Source organism: Pleurodeles waltl, chromosome 10, assembly GCF_031143425.1.
Source record: "Pleurodeles waltl isolate 20211129_DDA chromosome 10, aPleWal1.hap1.20221129, whole genome shotgun sequence".
NCBI classification, from domain to species: Eukaryota; Metazoa; Chordata; class Amphibia; order Caudata; family Salamandridae; genus Pleurodeles; species Pleurodeles waltl.
In genome coordinates this window covers 586,664,712-586,683,362 of record NC_090449.1, presented here as the reverse complement: position 1 = coordinate 586,683,362, position 18,651 = coordinate 586,664,712, and the positions used below count along the sequence as shown (strand labels likewise).

General features: G+C 41.3%; 1 protein-coding gene across 2 annotated transcripts in view; it reads left to right on the top strand.

Annotated features, from left to right (window-relative positions):
- The window catches only part of MINDY4 (MINDY lysine 48 deubiquitinase 4), a 680,820-nt gene that overhangs the window by 458,927 nt on the left and 203,242 nt on the right, over nt 1–18,651 (top strand). For both annotated transcript variants that reach the window (XM_069211042.1, XM_069211041.1), the window contains exons 12-13: nt 7,543–7,608; nt 9,330–9,397. In XM_069211042.1, the coding sequence (XP_069067143.1) occupies nt 7,543–7,608; nt 9,330–9,397 (134 nt within the window). The remainder of the gene's footprint in view (nt 1–7,542; nt 7,609–9,329; nt 9,398–18,651) is intronic.

The window sequence follows — 18,651 nt, the reverse complement described above, 5'->3', positions numbered from 1 at the left end:
AATCTTTTTGTACTTCTGGCCCTTTAGTGCCTTGAAATTTCTTCCTAATCATCCCATCTTGGGACATGTTACAATAATCTCCTCCTTTCATTTCACCAGCACTCCTCCAATGACCTGCAAGGTAAAACTGATTGGGAACTGAGCACCAGTAGTAGTATCTTTTGTCTGTCTGAATCCGATTGTTAACATTTTCATCTCGTTTAGTGGCAGGTCTTCTTGCTTCCATATTTATTCTCCTTTTTTATCAATAGAATAATTATTGTCTTCCATTACTTTTTCTCCTCATCTGTCAAACTGTGATCTCAGCCCTCAGAGTTTAGACACCTATTTACTTCTTTCCTTGACATATCCCTTCACAAAGTCCTCTCTGCCTTTCATTTTGCTTCTTCTTTCTTTCCAACTCACTTCCATCTCACCATCCTCTAGTTTCATCTACTTCTCTCTGTCCATTTCCTCTCACTTGTTTTCTATGTTTTTTCCTAATTTCAAGATGTTCTCTCAGGTTCCTTTTGATTTATAGGTCGGCGGCGCAAGCAATGATGGGATTCTGAAAACATTCTTTAAAAGATCGTCGTCCTTCCCACAGTGTGAGAGGGATACCATCTTTTATAAATCAAGGGCTGCTATGAGGGTTTTGTCTGGCAGTGAATATATCTTGCCATTTAGTTGCTATCCATTCCTCCATGTTGCATTGTAAAATATTAATTAATTGACAGGAAACATCCTACCTTGCTCAGCAGGAGGTCCTTTCAGCCTTGAGCTATAGTGGAATAGGAAAGGATCCATTACAGCTGTAAGGATAAATGTATTTCACCATTCACAAAAGAATTCAAGATAACGTTATGACCAGTTCTGCCTATACAATGCCTAAGCACATTCTTATGTCTAAGCAATTCTTATTATTGGATTTCTGTTCTTGATTCCTATATTTCTAAAACTCGGTAAGGATAACGCAAGCAAGGGACAGGTGATTAATTTGTTAAATATTATTGCTCACTGTGCATGGCAGCATTAACTCTATTTATTTGTGATCAGGTGCCTGCATTGTGTTCACGTGGAGACATTCCATATAACTGTTTAAACCTCATTAACAACCCTCTTATCTATGCTTCACCCACGACTGTGCACACCAGAATAACAACACCCTTAGCTACACTGCACCAAATACTTCCTATTTACAAAAGGAAAAATGCACATGAGTAAATCTACACGTGTAAATTTACTCTTATACTTTGTAGTAACTTTACAACTTATGGCTTTTCACTATAGCTGAGTGCAAAGTTACTGCAAAGTGTGGACTTACACCTCAGTTTAGGAAGTGAAAGCTGAATAAATGTAAAATTCGACTGTAAAGTTACTATAAGTAATCTGAGAGTCGTATTTTACATTCTCCACACTTGGCAGAGACCTCCACAATTGGAGCGAGAACTCCATATGGTAAAGGGCAGGACATTTTTTAAATGTTAATTAAACTTTACAAAATAGTAAAAATACTATATATCTTATGAAATTATATATTAGTTAATTCTATATGTTTATTAAAAATGCTTGAGCCCTGTTAATTCAATATTTAACTTAAAAATAATATATAAAAATTATCAAAATAATTCCCCAAAGTTAAATGTTTATATTTATTATGATTTAAAATTAGCAAAACGTATGTTTAGAAAAAAACAACAAATGGGTGTATTTATTCTTGAATTAAGAAACAGTTGTTATATATTTTATAATAAGTTGCATATTTTGTTTATATTTAATTTTTTTAACATCAAAAACAATGTATATATTTTTTAAAAGGTTAAAACAAATGAATTTTATTTAACATTATTTCCTATGAGTTGGAATTTATTTTAAGTCTTTGCTTCCTTTATCTTCTACGGAAGGGTGTTGCAGTACAAGTGGTTGGCGCTGTGTGGTGCTGAACTTACTCCAGGCCTGAGTGGGAGTACATTTACTAGTTGTTTGAGTCCTTTTGGGTTGCAGTAACTATACAAATGTAGTTTGTGATTAGCAATGGGCTCATTCTTTTGTGGGTGGGTTCATGCCCCCTCCCAATTTCCTCCCTAGCCCTCTGTTGACCCCTCCTTACTCTTACCTTAAACTCTCCATACTCCTCCCAAAGCTGCTTCCACTTAGTAGCAGACATTTCCCATTTTCCAGTCACTCCAAACTGCCCCTCCCTCATTTATTACTACAAGTTAAGTGTACATGCGCAGAGCTCTCTGAACAGAAAAGGTAGAAGCGGTCGGAGAGCAGGTCTTCCCAAGTGACTAGTGAATACCATTTGTAGTAAATGAGTAGTACTATTGTATTACTACTAAACGTACTATAAAATTCAGTGTGTGACTGGGTCCTAATGTGTCCATTTCAGTGATTGCTTGCTGTGCAGTGGATATCAGGCCTATTAAAGCCTGACATTTCTATATATGCAGTGATATCATTCTGTCTTCCAGCATCTAGCATATTTGTGATCTCTCACGCTCTGGGCCTGATTAGGAGTCTGACGGTCAACAGACAGGATGGCGGTGGGTGCAGGTTGGAATCAGCCAGGGCTGCACTGAACTCCGCACTGATTACACCCTGGTTCTCTGCCAGCCTTTTCATGGCGGTTTCACCACCATGAAAAGGCTACCAATGCAGGTGTCCCCCTGCCCAGCACCCTCGTAACATGCACCAGTGGTTGGCAGCATTGCCGCCGGTTTGATTGTGAGCCGGCGACAATGCTGCTACCACTTTCTCGGTGGGCAGACAGGCGGAAACCTTGGTTTCCGCCCCTCAGCCCAGCGGGAAAGTCGGAATGGGGCTGGCGGGACGTAGCCAGTAAAGTGTCAACCTCACCGTCGGAAATTCGGAAGATGGGAAGACCACGTAATCAACCCCTTAATCTTGCATGCGAATTTGTAGTCATTAAAAACACTGCGATTGAAAGGAGAAGGTGCTGTAAAAACGTCACACTTAATCCCTGATTAAATTGTCATATATCACCAGTTAATGACATATTTCAACTAACTGAGGCAATCAGCCCTGAACATTCAAGCAGACTTTTCCTAGTCTCCTACAGGTGACATGTTTCATTGTGATGCAGAGAGCACTTATGTTGGTTTAATATTAGAGTTCTATTTAATTAGTACAATCTAAAGTGACCATCTAAAATGTTTATGTCTGCTTCTGTTACTTTCATGACATTGCAGGTTTTGTATTGAGGCGCGTCCAATTTAATTTTTCATCATCCTTTGTACTCTCTTATTCTGCTGTACATCCTTTTCATGTGACAGTGAGTTGCCTGTAGCTGATGCACTACTAAAACTGTTCTCCTAATGAAAGCATTACTTTTCAGTTTAATGCGATTGTAAGTGACCTTTATAGCCTAAAGGTGGTCCTGTGCCCAGAAGGTACCTGTTAGCCAAAGGTAATGCACACAGTGAGAAATGGGAAAATAGGTATTGTGCAATGTGGTTGACTATACGGCCTGCACCCAGAGGTCTCTGAGCACAGTCTAAAGTTATACTCAATGGTATTTTTTTGGAGGGTTCATAATCACAGACCTTGCAACCAGCTATCACTTGACACCGTTGAAGGCCATTTCTGAGGGTGTTGAGAATTGGGTTACTTAATGCAGGCCTAACATTCAGACCCCAGTGGATGTTGCTCAATCACCTCTAGGACTAAGAATCGTTGGGCACAGGATGGAAGCTGGGCGACGCACACACTCTGAGTACCCCATACATGGGCTCTGGGCTTGGAAAATGTACACACTTAATCCAGGAAGTCTTCAAGCCCAAAGGTGCTGCTGCTGCCAAGTAGAGTCTGGGGCTCAGGAGGCTTCAGCAGCTTCACTAATATCATCACTAATATTGATGGCGATGTAATATGACCAGTGAAGTTGTTGATAATGTTCTTTTTGATGTCATCTGTGACCATGTGTGAGGCCAGAAGCAGTATATTGTGGGGAGGTATGAAAGTGTTGTTCACCATAATTGGCAATTTTGTTAATAGTTTTAGGTTTCAATCAGAACCCTAAAGGCTGTCCAACTGTTAGAAATAGGGTTTCTCATTGACTAGGGTATGCACCTAAGCCAGGCAGAACCCACCCACTCTAGTCAGGGCAAGGGAGTAACACGTCCAAGAAAACCCCTGCTCACCCCCTCGGTAGCTTGGCACGAGCAGTCAGGCCTACCCCAGAGGCAATGTGTGAAGCGCACACAACACTAGTGACACACTATCCCCACCACAAAGGAAACACAACACCAAGTTATATAAAAATAAACTGTATTGTACACAACATTATTAGACCAAACACAACATGTCAGTAATACCCTGCTACTCAAGCAGTTGTCAGAAAGTTACACAATAGTAACTCTGCAGAAACCAGCAGTAGTCTCACATAACACACAGGTTACTTATTATTCTGCAACATAAGCAGTAGTCAGGAATCACATTACTTGTCAGAGAAATATCATAAATGCCCTTACCAGGAAAATTACAGAACAAATGACAAGTGATAAAAACATATCAGCATGTCATGCCCATAAAAGGAACATCAGCACATATGTGGCAGCTCATCAAAAGAAAACCCAGGTTAAAATAATAATCCACAGTGTCCATACCAGGAACATATGAAATCATATGTCCATTAAGAGTACCTGTTTTTATGATGGCACAACAATTCTAGTGCCATAAAGCACAACAATGGGGGCCCCCGGTGCTCCTCTGCACAAAACAGGGGCCTTGGGCTGATGTGAGGGGGAGAGGGTTGGCATGCATGTTTTATATTGGGCCCCTCCTGGGGCCCATGATCCCTGGGTGCCCCTCCCGGACCACGACTTGCCCTCCAAAGGAAGAGGGGGCCAAAGCCAGCAACAACTGTTGGGGCCAAAAATGGGGGACCTTGCAGCACGGGGCCTCTGGTGAGGCTTCCACCCCACCCACGGTCTCCAGGGACGATCCTGGCTCCAGTGGGACGGTACAGCCTCCGATGAGGCTTCCCTTCCCCACCAGACTACAGCACAACAACAGGGATCCGGTGGAGCAGGGAGCCTCCGTTGAGGATTCCTTCCCACCGTCCAATTCGGCAACAACAGCAAAGGGGTTCCGGTGGGGTGGGGAGCCTCCGATGAGGCTTCCTTCCTCGCCCAACTTCTCCAGACAACAGAGAAGCCCGCCCGGCCCGCAGCTTGTGCCCCGGGGACGCTCCTGAGAGCGTGCCTCACCCGGGGGCATGCTAGGAACATGCTTCCTCCGATTTCATTTTCTTCATGCCATGGGGGCACCGGGCAGCGAGCAACCCTCGAGCTTCACATAAAAAGCCCGCCCGGACGGCAGCGGTCATTTACAGCACAGCAACACACCTACGAGCGCTGGGGGCACCAATAGAAGCGCTCCTCAAGGCGCTTTTCATTTAAAAGACAAGGCACTCTCAGGGTGCCTCAGGACCAGGAAATAAAGCGCACTCTAGGTGCTGTGTGATGAAAATGAACCACTCCTCGTGCTTTAGGTAGTTGCAGGGGTCAGGGGCCACAGGGCCCAGCAGCAGACCAGCACAAGGGGTTGCAGGTAGTGGCAGTTCCTCCTAGTGACCCAACAAGTCACAGGTCAGCACAGCAGCAGTCCATGGTGGTTCTTGGTGAGTCCTACCAGCAGCATTCTGTGTCCAGTTCCAAAATGTATTCCAAATGTGGGGAAAACTCCCCTGTACCCATACTCAGTTTTAGCAGTGGTTCAACAAAGAAGGGGAGAGGAGGTTCCAACCAATTATAACTGGTTCTGGGAGTTCCCCCTCTCTCCTCAAGTACAGGCTCCAAATATCAGTTGGGGGTTGTGTGGGGCCAAGACACAGCCTTTACAGATGCATGTGTGCCCCGCCTCCCCCTTCTCTCAGCCCAGGAAGACTATTCAAAATGCAGATGCACCTCTGTGACACCTCACCCCTCCCTGTGTACAGGCTGCCTGGGAAGTATGCACAAAGCCCAGCTGTCAAAACACAACAGTCATAAGCACAAAGAAATGCTCACTTTCTAGAAGTGGCATTTCTGTACTAGTAATAAAAAAATCCACTTAAACCAGTAAGCAGCATTTCTCACTTCCATTACAACCGTACCAAACATGCCTACGTTACTCCTCATAAATCAGACAATACCCCCTAGACATACGGCAGGGCATTTCCTATGCAATCCTATGAGAAGGCAGCACTCACAGCAGTGAGAAACCAAATAGGCTGTTTGTCACTATCAGGACAGGCCCCTCTACTAGGCACATGTCCTGCTTTCTGCATACATAGCACCCTGCCCATAGGGCCAGCTAGGGCCTGCCTTAGGGGTGACTTACATGAAGTAAAAAGGGGAGTTCTGGGCCTGGCAAGTACATTTAATGTCGGGTCCTTGTGGCAGAAAACTGTGCATGTAGGCCCTGCGCTAGCAGGCCTGAGACAGGCTTGAAAGGCTACTTCGGTGGGGGGGCGCAAGCAGCGCCGCAGGCCCACTCATAGCATTTAATTTACAGGCCCTGGGTATAGAGATACCACTGTGTACAAGGGACTTACCGGTAAATTAAATATGCCAATTAGGTATAAGGCAATCATATCGACTTTAGTAGGGAGAGCACCTGCACTTTAGCACTGATCAGAAGTGATAAAGTGCTCAGAGTCCTAGAGCCAACAGCGAGAGGTCAGAAAAAATAGGAAGAAGGAGGCAAAAAGTAAGGGGATGAACCTGCCAAAGGGCCAGGTTCCATCACCAACTGATCTGTTTTTGGGTGAATTTCCTAAATATAAAGTATATGTATGAGTATATAAAAAAATATACAGGAAGAGGGAGTGCAATAATGTGGGCATTTCAGTACTGTAATAAAGATGGAAGTCTGATTGATCTACATAGTTTTGGGAATGTGTACATAAATGTTGTTGCAAGTAGATGACGAAAAAGTTATTTATTGACATGCTTTCAAATGTAAAGCATCACTTATGGTGGCAGAGTTTGTACTTCAAATAAATTAATCTTTCTCATTCAAAAGTTTACAGTCTAACAAAATTAAACAATTTGAGACTTGGACTTGCTGTAACGTGGCATTTGCTGTTACATGGTATGGGACTCAAATGCAAAAGAATGTCCTGGCTAGTCAGTCATCAAGTTCATTGAACACATTATCTCTGGTCAAACCTCCATACTGTCTTCATCCTCTACCCCTAAATCCATTTGTATTTGGACTACAACAATAAATATGCTAGTGTGAATTGGGAATAGGTGGTACAGAATTGTTGCGAGAGCTTACTTTAATTTAATTGGCAATTACTTGTTTAAACTTTCTGTACGAGTTGATCCTTGCATGTATACTATGTTCTGGTTTTACACAGAGTACATTATAAAACCATTTCCTGGTAACACCTACTCCTTTAGCATGTTTTCAATTTGATATAAAGTGATGCTAATCGCAGAACTGAGAATAAATCAAAATGTATTGACTTAAATAAGAAACTTTAAATGAAAAGGATGTGGGGAAAATATTTTATCCACTTAATTATATCTTTAACCTTTGTCTTTCTTTCAGATTTTATTGTATACTTTAACTAAATATGAAGATCTTAAAACATTTCTTCTTCAAAACATTCACCAGGTATGACTTCCACTCCATCATCTTCCTCTGCAACCTCAACCTCCCTTTTGACTTCTTATCCTCCCGATCCTTCCTACTTCCAATGTCTTTATTGCCTCACTTATGTATGATCATTCAACTTTTTAAATTAATCCTTATCACCCTACATCCCCAGATGCCTTGTTTCACTTGTGTATATTTCATCACTAGCTTTATCTTAATCCTTTTATTTTTTATTATATCAACCTCAGCCATACTGTATTCTATTGTTACACGCATTGCATATAACTTCTCATCTATGTACAGCACACTGGTACCCTTAGATAGAGCATGCTTCATAATACACATATATGAATAAATAAATATTTTTCTACATTTGAAGTACGAATTGAGGATCTGAATCAAAGGTCGCATTTTATATTGAGTTTAAAGTTTTTTTTATTGTAGGAAATTCACACTGAAGTCAGTGTTTAATGTTGTGCTCTTCTAAGTATATTGTATCTGCTTGTGCGATGAATTTCAGTGCTTTGAGAGTTCTGCAACACTTTATACAGAAAGGTGGCAATAGATTAAAAAACAGTAATCTTATTTTGCTGCCTAGTATGGCTTTCATGCATTACATCCATCTTGTAGAACTAAGATTACGTGTTTAGGTGCATTGGAACGCATTCCAACATGTTGAAAGTTTTAGATGAACATTGAGGTGGGACGTCAAGAATAGTGAGATTTAAAAAAAGGACTAAGAAACACTTTTGAGACAATGGAAATATGTTGATCTTTTGAGTACTGTTTGGTGGGTCATGGGGGCTGGCAGAATGAAGGTGCAAAACAGGAATCGCCTGCATACAATCAATTCAGATCAATCTTTTCATTACCACAGATGAATCCCTAGGGAGGGCATTCGGTATTCTAAATGTTTAAGGTAAACTATGGTTGTAAGGGATCATGCACTAGCATTGCAGTTTTAAATTAATGTTGTAAAAAACTGGGCAGGTTTGAAAAATGCTTCAGTCAATTTAAAGTGAAATAAATTAAAGCGGCATCACCAGATCACATATGTTTTCACTGCTGAGATACATACCTACGTGCCATCGTTTAATGAAGATCAAAACCCTCAAAGTGATTATTCCATGTCGTCTGCCTGCAGTGCAGAATTAAAATATTTCTTATTCACTGTAAAAGTGTCAAATTCAGGGGCCTTCAGTTCGTCGAGGCAATTAAACATACACAAGTTTCATGAAACTGCTTGGAACTTTAAACAGATTTCCTTTTCCATGTTGTTTCAAGACATAAAACTCTGTCCATGTTTCAATGAAGTCATAATATATTTAAGTGATAGATACAATTAGTACGGAATTGATTTCCATAGGTTTCTTTATTAGAAAGTATAAAAAACGGACTTTTAATTTATAAAGAAATCCTAAAATTGCCGTCCTTTTTTCATGCCTTGAACAAATGCATGATTTTAAAGTATGGGTCACCTCTCAAAAAATTCTCTTCTCTTCTCTTCTCTCCTGATCTATTCTGTATTCTGTATTAGAGTCTCCATTCCAATGAGTATTTTCATTGTGAAGACATTTTTATTAAGATCTTTTCCGAGTTGGTCCACATGCCAAATATGTAATTTTAGAAACGTTTATGAAATATAACTGTGCTAAAGAACAGTTTAACAGTACATTTGTTCCTTTGCTCCTTACATTAAAGTTTGCTGATTTGTATATATATTGTGGTATGTTTTGCAGTTTGAAATCGGTCCTTTCGGATGTATTCTTCTCACTTTCTCTGTAGTCTTCTCAAGATCCTTTGCTTTGTAAGTATTCTCTTCATGTATGTATTTGTACCCTGCCCAATGTGCTTACCCTGAATATATTCCTGATTGTCTCATATGTTTACTGGTATTTGGTTTGTCCTGTACCCACTACTAAAAATAGTAGGATGCTGATTATTTTCCTCAAAAATATTACATCTATGGGACCAGAAAGTCCCATAGACTTTGGGCACATAAACCCTGCTTCCCTCTTGAAGCCTATTATTTGTATTTTACATAGACCAGGCATTGGAGCATTCTGGCCACTGCATGTTTTCAAAAAAGTGTTCAGCTGAATTGTGGTGCACATCACCTAATGTTCTTTTGTGAACTATTGTTGAAACATTATTTCTCTTGTCACCCATTAAATAATGGCTCCCAGTCAGGAATATGATATGGCAGCTGTAGATTTATTGGATTTATTTATTTATAGTTCCCAAACCAAAGGACCAAAGCCTGTGGGGTGCACATCATAGCTGTAATTGTCTAGATGCCGCCTACAAATGGCCAACATGTATGAGCCAAAAAGACAGGGAATTTACTAGAAACCAACTCTTTAGGCACTTCTGGAAATACAACAATGTGCTTTTCTCTTTGAGTTAGCGTGGGAAGGCTTTATAGAGCCTACAACCCAACACTGAGGTTCTTTGATCACCTTGAGATTTACAGTTAGGCCAAGGTATTACTAGGAGACTCAAAGCTCCAAACCACAATTGGAGGTTGGGCTAATGCTAGTTGATTATTTGTGTAAGAGAGAAGAATGGTTGTGGCAAAAAATTGTCATTGCAAAAACAAAGGTTAAATGCGTTATCCATTTCAGTGCCTTAGGAACTCTATCTCTTTGAATTGATTAACCTGTTTTATTTGTGTTAGATAGCCAGTTTTTAGACTTTTGACCTACAAGATCCTGCTAAACAGCTCTCCCCTGCTCACTGCTCCTTTTCCCCCTCAAGCATGGAAACCAATTGTGTTATTAACTTTACATATTCAACATGTTTGTAAGTCAGATATTTATCAGGCACAAATCATTCAAGTTGCTTCATTGTCGAATTTCAAAAGCGCATCTGCTGAAAATGTTTTCTCTTTCATATTTGGAGCAATTTCTAGGATCTGATCTTAAGAACATCCACGAAGCACTCTAGGCTAGATCTGGACGTTATAAGAAAATGTAAACCCTTTGTTCGTTAAATACCAGATTAAGCACTTTGTAATTTAGCTGTACTTGGGCTTTCAGAAGTTATGTCTAGTGGTCTAGCTCTTCAGTTAGAAAGGTAAGATGTGCGCACACTACATTTGAAAAGGTAACATGAGTTTGAAACTACCGAGTAAATAGGTAGAAAAGTAATTGTCACAGCAAATAGCAAATTAAGAAATATAAAAATCATTTTTCAATGTGGGTTTTTATTATATACACTATAATGTTGACTTTTCATAATTCCTGTTTTTGAAGGAAACCTTTCGTGGTGGTGGCCGAGCATCTTTCCTGTAGTTGAGCCCCCTTCGGCTTCCTGGTAATTGGACCTTAACAAACCCTCCTCACTTCCTGGAAAGGGAGACAGACCAACATTCATAAAAATCTTCTCTGATCAGAGGTCTTCTGGCCCTTCATTTGTAGTTTGTTGTGACAGCCAAGGATCATTTATAACACAGAACAGTTTCACGTGCCTGCACTGAAGGAATGGAAATTAGCAGACCTCGGAAAAACAGATGTGTCTATGTTGATGTAATTTTCCTATGCTCCTTTGTGGACCAGAGTGGGTTGGCTTCAGTAGACTTATGAAAGAGACAGGCACAATATGAGAGGGAATACTTTACTGGTTTCAGAGCTGCCAATTTAGAGAAACTGGAAAACAAATTATTGTCTGCCTACCTGAGCAATACGTTGTGGAAGCTTAGCTGGGACATGGTGCTGTAAATTATATAAGAAGAATAGCTGGATTTACTTACATACTTTTGCTAGTCTGTGCTGTGGATATCCCATTAGGATTGGGCAATCATTGTCAAGACAGGGAAGCTTAGTTGGGACATGGTTCTATAAAATGTACAAGAAGAGTATGTGGGAATTGTGAAGACCGGATAGGGGACCAGCCTGAGAATACACCTACATGGAGGAATTGCCATCTGCATAATGACGGACTAAGAAGTAGAGACTCTTGCTTTGTATTGAATATCTAGACTTGAACAAGCTGCTCTGAGTGCCAGGAATGCCAGCTGCTCTGAGGGTCAGGAAGGCAGGTCTCTAGCTCTCCATAAAACTCTGGCTTGAGGAATTTTGCCTGCTGGTGAGACTGGGAAACGTGGATGATTCCAAGAAGAGACAGCCGTGTCCACCTGGAAGAAGAGCTTTGGCAGTTAACTTGTTCGGCAGTGGTTGCAAGCTTTTTTACACTTCATCCCTTAGTCTGTTGCTTGTGAAGCCTTTCCTGAATGTTTGAGATTTTTTTGGAGCATCAGGAAACAAGTTAAAGAACTTTTAAAATAAGTTAGGTCTGGGAACATTTTTCATCTCTGGTGGGATGGGACAAGTTGATTTCATTTGGAGCTATCATGCTGCAAAACTTCAGTTTAAAGACAAAATTAAAAACAAGATACCAAACTTGTGCAGCTCACCAGGCCAATCAACTTTTAATAGCACAGTCTTGTCTCGTTAATGGAGCTTAATCCCAGGGAGAGTTTGAAAGTCCCAAGGTAAAAGTTAAGAGTGGAAAAAGGTCCCAAAGTGTACTCAATTAAGACACATCCTTGTCAATTCTGATTTCTAGGGTTGCCCCATTTGGAGTTGTTTGTACTGTATTTTGCAGTGGATTACATTGGTGCAGCAGGGCCATGAAATATCTGACCATTTAAAGCAATTTCCATCCAGAACTGTTTTCTTGGCCCCCCCTGATGACGTTAAGTTTCAGAATGCAAACTAAGTTGAGAGGTAAAATAGATGACAGTTATGAATTGGCACACCATGCCTGGCCTTCCTTCCTTGCTAGTAAGCTGCAATACAAGCCTAATTCTTAGTCCTCTAAAAATTCTGACCAGGGCAAACCAACCACCTCTATCCAACCTTGTTCATTTGCTGATCAGCCTTGGAGAATGGCTATGATCTGGTCACCTGTATTGTATTGTACTGTACTAAGTTGGAGTAGTTTTAGTTCCCTTTTGTGTTCCATGGACACTTTCTGAACATTTTATGACTTCTGATCAGTAAATCATATTTTAATCTATTTGGTATAAGTTTAATCATAAACCGTTATATTGTCTCTACTAAATTGTTTTGGAATATTCACATATTTGTTTCTTAACTCTAATGTTTTGATGTCGCTGTTCATGTAGCATGTGCAGTTTCTCATAAGACTAAGGGCCAGATGTAGCAAAGAAACATTTTGCGAGTTGTAAATAGCGAGTCATAGCTACTCGCTATTTGCAGCTCGCAAAATGTTATGCAGAACGGTGTCTCAGACACCGTCTGCGAGTCGGTATGGGGTCGCAATGACCCACCTCATGAATATTCATGTGGTGGGTCGCAAATTGCGGCCCCATACCGACAATGGGCACTCGCAAACATGGAGGCCTGCTGTAGTCAGCAGACCTCCGTGTTCGTGACTGCTTTAAATAAAGCAGTTTTTTTTTTTTCAAGTGTAGCCCGTTTTCCTTAAAGGAAAACGAGCTGCACTTAAAAAAAAAACCGAAACCTTTAGTTTCTGTATTTTTTCAGGGCAGGGAGTGGTCCCTTGGACCACTCCCTGCCCTGAAAAAATGTTTTTGGGTCCAGTCACAAACTGGAAGGGGTCCCATGGGGACCCCTTCCAATTTGCGAGTGGGTTACCATCCACTTGAAGTGGATGGTAACTGCAACACCATTTGCGACCGCATATGCGGTCGCAAATGGTATTGCATACCACTAGGAATCGCAAATAGGAAGGGAACACCCCTTCCTATTTGCGATTCTGAAATGCATTTTGCGAGTCGGTCCGACTCGCAGAATGCATTTCTGCATAGGAAAATGCGATTTGCAACTCGCAAACGGTAGTTTTTGCCGTTTGCGAGTTGCAAATCCTTTCCTACATCTGGCCCTTGATTCTTTAATCAAACTACCACGGGTAAGATGCAGTTTCCTACAGAAACCTTTTTACTTATTAGCAACTAGATTGGTTTGTCTTTGTAGAAGCTAACATATGCAGTATGAAGAAGTTAGAAGATTTTTGCATGTCATTGCCTATAATTAATACTACAGTGCGAAACAAAAGGATTATTTTTTCAAAACTACCCCATTTCATGGGTGATCCACAGTATTCATCCCCTTCCCTTGCAATTTACATGGGTACCCTTGGGTTAGTAGTTGCCCTAATATTCATTTATTTTTTGTGCAAAAATGAACTCAATCCATTCCAGATTCTTTACATTTTCAAAACACAAATCCCAATTCCTTGACAGGGGACATCACATCAAAAAAGTAGTAAACATAGGGATCCACAACAATTCCTGTGTGAATACAGAATAAAGCTTTCTGTGCACCCGCCCCAACTGTTTTTATAACATCTCCTAAGTGTTTTTTTGTAAGTGGAATTATAACCAGAGTAGCAGATCTCTGATCTCTTTAAGGGATGTTTACCCATATCTTAATGTGTCTTACTGGATACATTGATAGTGTTAGCCAAATGTTGATGTGTATTGCTATTAACCTGAGGTGGCCTCTACCTCCACAAATTTGTGCAGATTACTTTAATAGTGACAAAAAAGGGTCCATAAGTCTTAAATCAAGACGATTATCTGATCAGTGTATGAATGAATTCCTGTTGATACATGGGTAGCCACTCTGTCCCAGAGATTAATGAGCATGGGCATACAGAATGCAAACACTTATTAAGTAGTTAGTCTTGGATGATTATAGTAATATACTCAAAGGTGACCAGGGAACACAAAGTATGAGGATTTCTTGTTGTAAGCATTTATTCTGATGTTCAGTAGTTGCAATTATAATCACACCTTGGTTGGCCGTGAGACAATTCAAGTTGGACAGCCAACATATGTTTCATGCACACCATGACATGCAGGCCTTGGTCTTTTGGAAGGTTTTTGAGGAAAACATTCTAGTTAGAACAGGATGTGGTTGGTGGTAATGTAAGTGTCACTGATTTGTAGGTATCCTAATAGAAAAAGAAACAGTTGGTAGTAAAAACAGCATCATGTTGATGGTGAACTCAGAGCTGTGCCATTTAGGCAAAGGTGAAGAAGCAGGTCAGCATGCTGTCCTAGGAATGTGATGGGTACAGTTGGCTTTTTGGACTTCCCTAACAAGGACTACACAGACTGCATTTTACCTTTTACCTGCTTCCCATTGATAATCATTCAAATAACTATTTTGTTGCCTGGTTTCAGAGGTCTGTATTTGGCAGCATAAACACAAATGTGTTATTTATCAAGGCCCTAATACACAGCATAAATACTTGTGTGTTATTAAAGGATATACTTGTACAATTGTACATTCTTCTTTTTCTGTGCCAGTCTCCACCCCTGTTTGGAGACAAAAAACAAAACTATTGCTGTTGCTTTTATTCCAAACATAATTTAGTTTCAAAACGAAATTCTATCCTCCATTATGGCTAATTTATCTTTCAACAGTATCCCCCACACATAGTTTTCAATATATGTGTGAGAACGTAGTGCCTGGTTGCAAAGCTATTTCTTTCAGCTCTCTGTTATTAAATACTTGTTGTTCTGTTAAGTCACATTCTCATCACATCTTTTTAGTAGATGACTCCGTTTTCTGCACTAAAATCGATGAAAAATGCAAAACCCTTACATTTAATTCTCCTTTCATTATACTCGTCCTTCTTCATAAGAATCATCATGGTGGATACTTCTAACAGCGAATTCCTCACCTTTAGAATATCCCTAGACACCATGCTGGATCAGCAGAATTATTCAGCAATGATCCAGCGTGCCTTGTAGCTCAGCAGTGAATCCATATCGGCCCTAAAATGATGGAGTGCAGATGCACATTTAAGCGCCACCCCTTCCGCTGATGCCAGAACCTTTCTTTCTGCACCCTTGATTGCAGATCCAGAGCTCCACTCCAGCTTCCTTAGTTCTCCCGAGGACTCCTAAAGCTTTTCACAGTGTGCTAGAGAGTGGTGGAGAACCAGTGGTGTCCACCAAAAATCACAGGGTCCTAGCTGTGTCGTGACTACAGGAAGCAGATGTCCCTCTTGGTCCGGCAAAAGCAAGGTCTTTGAGGCTTTGGGCACAAATCTAAGTTGTTCAGCATTTGAAAGTGTTGTCTAATGCACCTGTGGGATTTGGGACCACTGTTAAAGTATAGGTTTCAATCCTTCTCCAGGTTACAGGCCCTGACCCACTCCCGGTCTGAAGGTCAGCTAAAGACTTCAGATAAGTCCAAGTCAAAGTCTTACACAAGCACAAGATAGTCAAATGGGACTCACTCCCATCCTGCCACTCAGAGTCTAGCCGCCAGACCTAGGGACATCAAGATGCAGATCGCAGTCCTTCAATGTCTCCTGAATCTGAACCAATCTCGCACTTGCTCAAGGCATGCCGCAAGTTTTCTTAAAACAACAGCGAATACCACAATCAAGGAGGCCATGCTCCAGCTCTTTGGTGCAATTCTGGCACTCTCTGGAGTGCCTTTTGGTCCTAAGGAGCCACATGGGCCTCAAGTTGACTTTCAGATCGAAGATCTGCCCCCACCACCGTCTGTCTCCGCAGGACCTTGTAACAGGCCCTTACTGACTCTGACAATTACTCCTTCCTGGGGTCCGAGGTTCCTTTATACCTGAGCTGGCACTAACTCCACAAGCGCCACTTGTAGATCTGATTTGGATGCTGATCACTGACCCCAGATCGACATCGGCCTAATCCAGACCTATTTCAGATTATGAAATTATAAAAAGCACAACCAGTTGTCACACAGCCAGATTCCATTTCAGTGCTTCTGACCAATGTCGTTATAAGCAAAGGATTCATGCTATTTCTGGTTCAGACTGGTTCAATTAAAGAATCACTCAATCCGTCATGATGAAGAGGATGAGGGCAGGTTTCTCCTCCTTTTCATAGTGAGCATTCATTGTATGCAGATATACAAAACGTCAGTGGGCTTGATACATCTCCTGATACAAAGCTAGACTCACCACTTATGTCACCAGCAGAAGAAAGCCCTTCACTTGCAGTGTTGTTCGGAGAGCAGCTGCATAGCTAAAATTGCAGTTGCCCACTATAGGGAGGAAAAAAATGTACTGACTGAGATTCTTCAATCATGTCTGGCTTCATGTGAGTGGATATTGCCATCTAATGATGCCAATAATGAGGCCCATATCACATGATATAAGCAGTGCTCATTCCCACCAGCCAGTTGGCCTTTGGTTTGGTGATTTAAGGTGGCCCTTGGTGACCCAGACTTCCTAACTAAGCACCAGACACCAGAGAGCCTGATTGTTCAAGTTCAACAAGTGAGGTCAATCCAAATTGCTGTCTGACTAGCCCTCTGTATAGGGAATCAAAAAGAATAGTTGCTTTTGCAAAAAGGATGATTTATAAGGGAGGTACAACCATGCACTATTGGACATGACCAACAACATCTTGCTGGCCATCCCCAAGGAATCTCGGACCTCACTGGCCCCAAACTGTATGTGATTCTCAGTATGTAGGCAAGTATGGCTTCACGCTAGCCTGGACATTAGACTGGCAAAGCTATTGGCATTAGTGTTGTGCTCAGAAGGCATATCTAGAAATGATCATCCAGGTTTTCTGGCGACGTGAAAGCATCCTTAAGAGAAATAGTATTTGACGGCTCCAGGTATGTGGAGAAAAGGCTGATTTAGTGCTAGAACAATTTAAGATATTTGTACCTCAGTGCAGTCTTTTGGGCTAATGACTCAAGTTAAGCATTCCCCCCGGTCTTGTACATTAAGAGATTATTACAAAGGGCTAGCTTACAGACTATGCCAGGCTTCCCACTCTGCACCTCACCAATCAACCCAGTCTTTTTGAGGTCTCAAATTTGGCACTGGCAGAAACCATTCAGTTCAGTGGGGACAGCAGTTCTCAGATTCTTCCTCCCCTGTTGCAGTGGCTATTATGCCACTTCAGTTTGCTCTCTTAGGCTCATGACTAGCCGTTAAAATGCAGAATATGACATATTCTTCTTGGCTGGAGATCAATCACATCAGATAGCTGGGTCTTATACAATGTTCAATGTGGTTATGCAAGCCCTTCATTTCCTACCCACCCCATCTTCCTCCCACACCAGAGTGATTTTCAAAGGGCACTCTGCAATTCGTATGCATGAAGTCCATCTTCAATGGTCCATGAGTGGCATTGAAGCCTTGGAGAAGGAAGGGGGATGCTACTTGCATTACTTCCTTGTTCAAAGAAGACTAAGGACTAAACACATATCAATAGATAAATGTATAAACTGACATCAATACATAAATACAAAACAGAGAATTGGGGGGGATAGTAAAGGCTGCTATATAGACAGAGCACATCGACACCAACTCGGCAAACTAATTGCACAAAAGAGCGAAGTTTTAAAGTCAGATGAAAACCGAAATATGTTTGGCTATACTATCATCTGTATTGATATCTGTTGGATGTGTGGTATTCATGCTTCATAGTCCATTGGTCTATATGTTAAACCTGCTTTTGTATAATAACACAACTGTGTTTGTATTGAAAATGAAATTCCAGGCTCACGATCCTTTCTTGTAGTTAGTCATGTATGCATAACTGTTACTCGTTGTATAAGTTTTCTGTGGAAGCACTTTACCATATTCAGCCATAAAAGGGTGGCTGGTGCAGGTTCTCACAAACAGTATGGTCGCCATGTGATACTGCAACTAGCATGGTGGAGCGGGGTCCTAGATCCTGTATTGGGAGAATCTGCGCCTACGGAGGTGACTGGACAAGCAGAATATCTTTCTGTTAGCCCACCATCTAGCAGGATCTCTTGGTCTCCAAACAGGGGTAGGGTATCTAGTTGCCAGAGCAGACAAACTAAACAGACATTGTTTGGCGGACCACGACTGCTGTCTTGATGCTAAGGTGGTGCAGTGCATCCTTGATCAGTAGGGTACTCCTGGCTAGGTCTGTTCATCACCCTTGAGAACGTGCAGTGTCAACAATTCTGTGTTCTGGAGATACCTCCAAAGCACTACTTACAATGTGCACTCTGGCTTGTGGAGCAGGTGGGGTTCTTTAAGCGGGGAGAAAGCTCCACGAATTCTTTCTGGATGTGAGTTTCAGTTAAG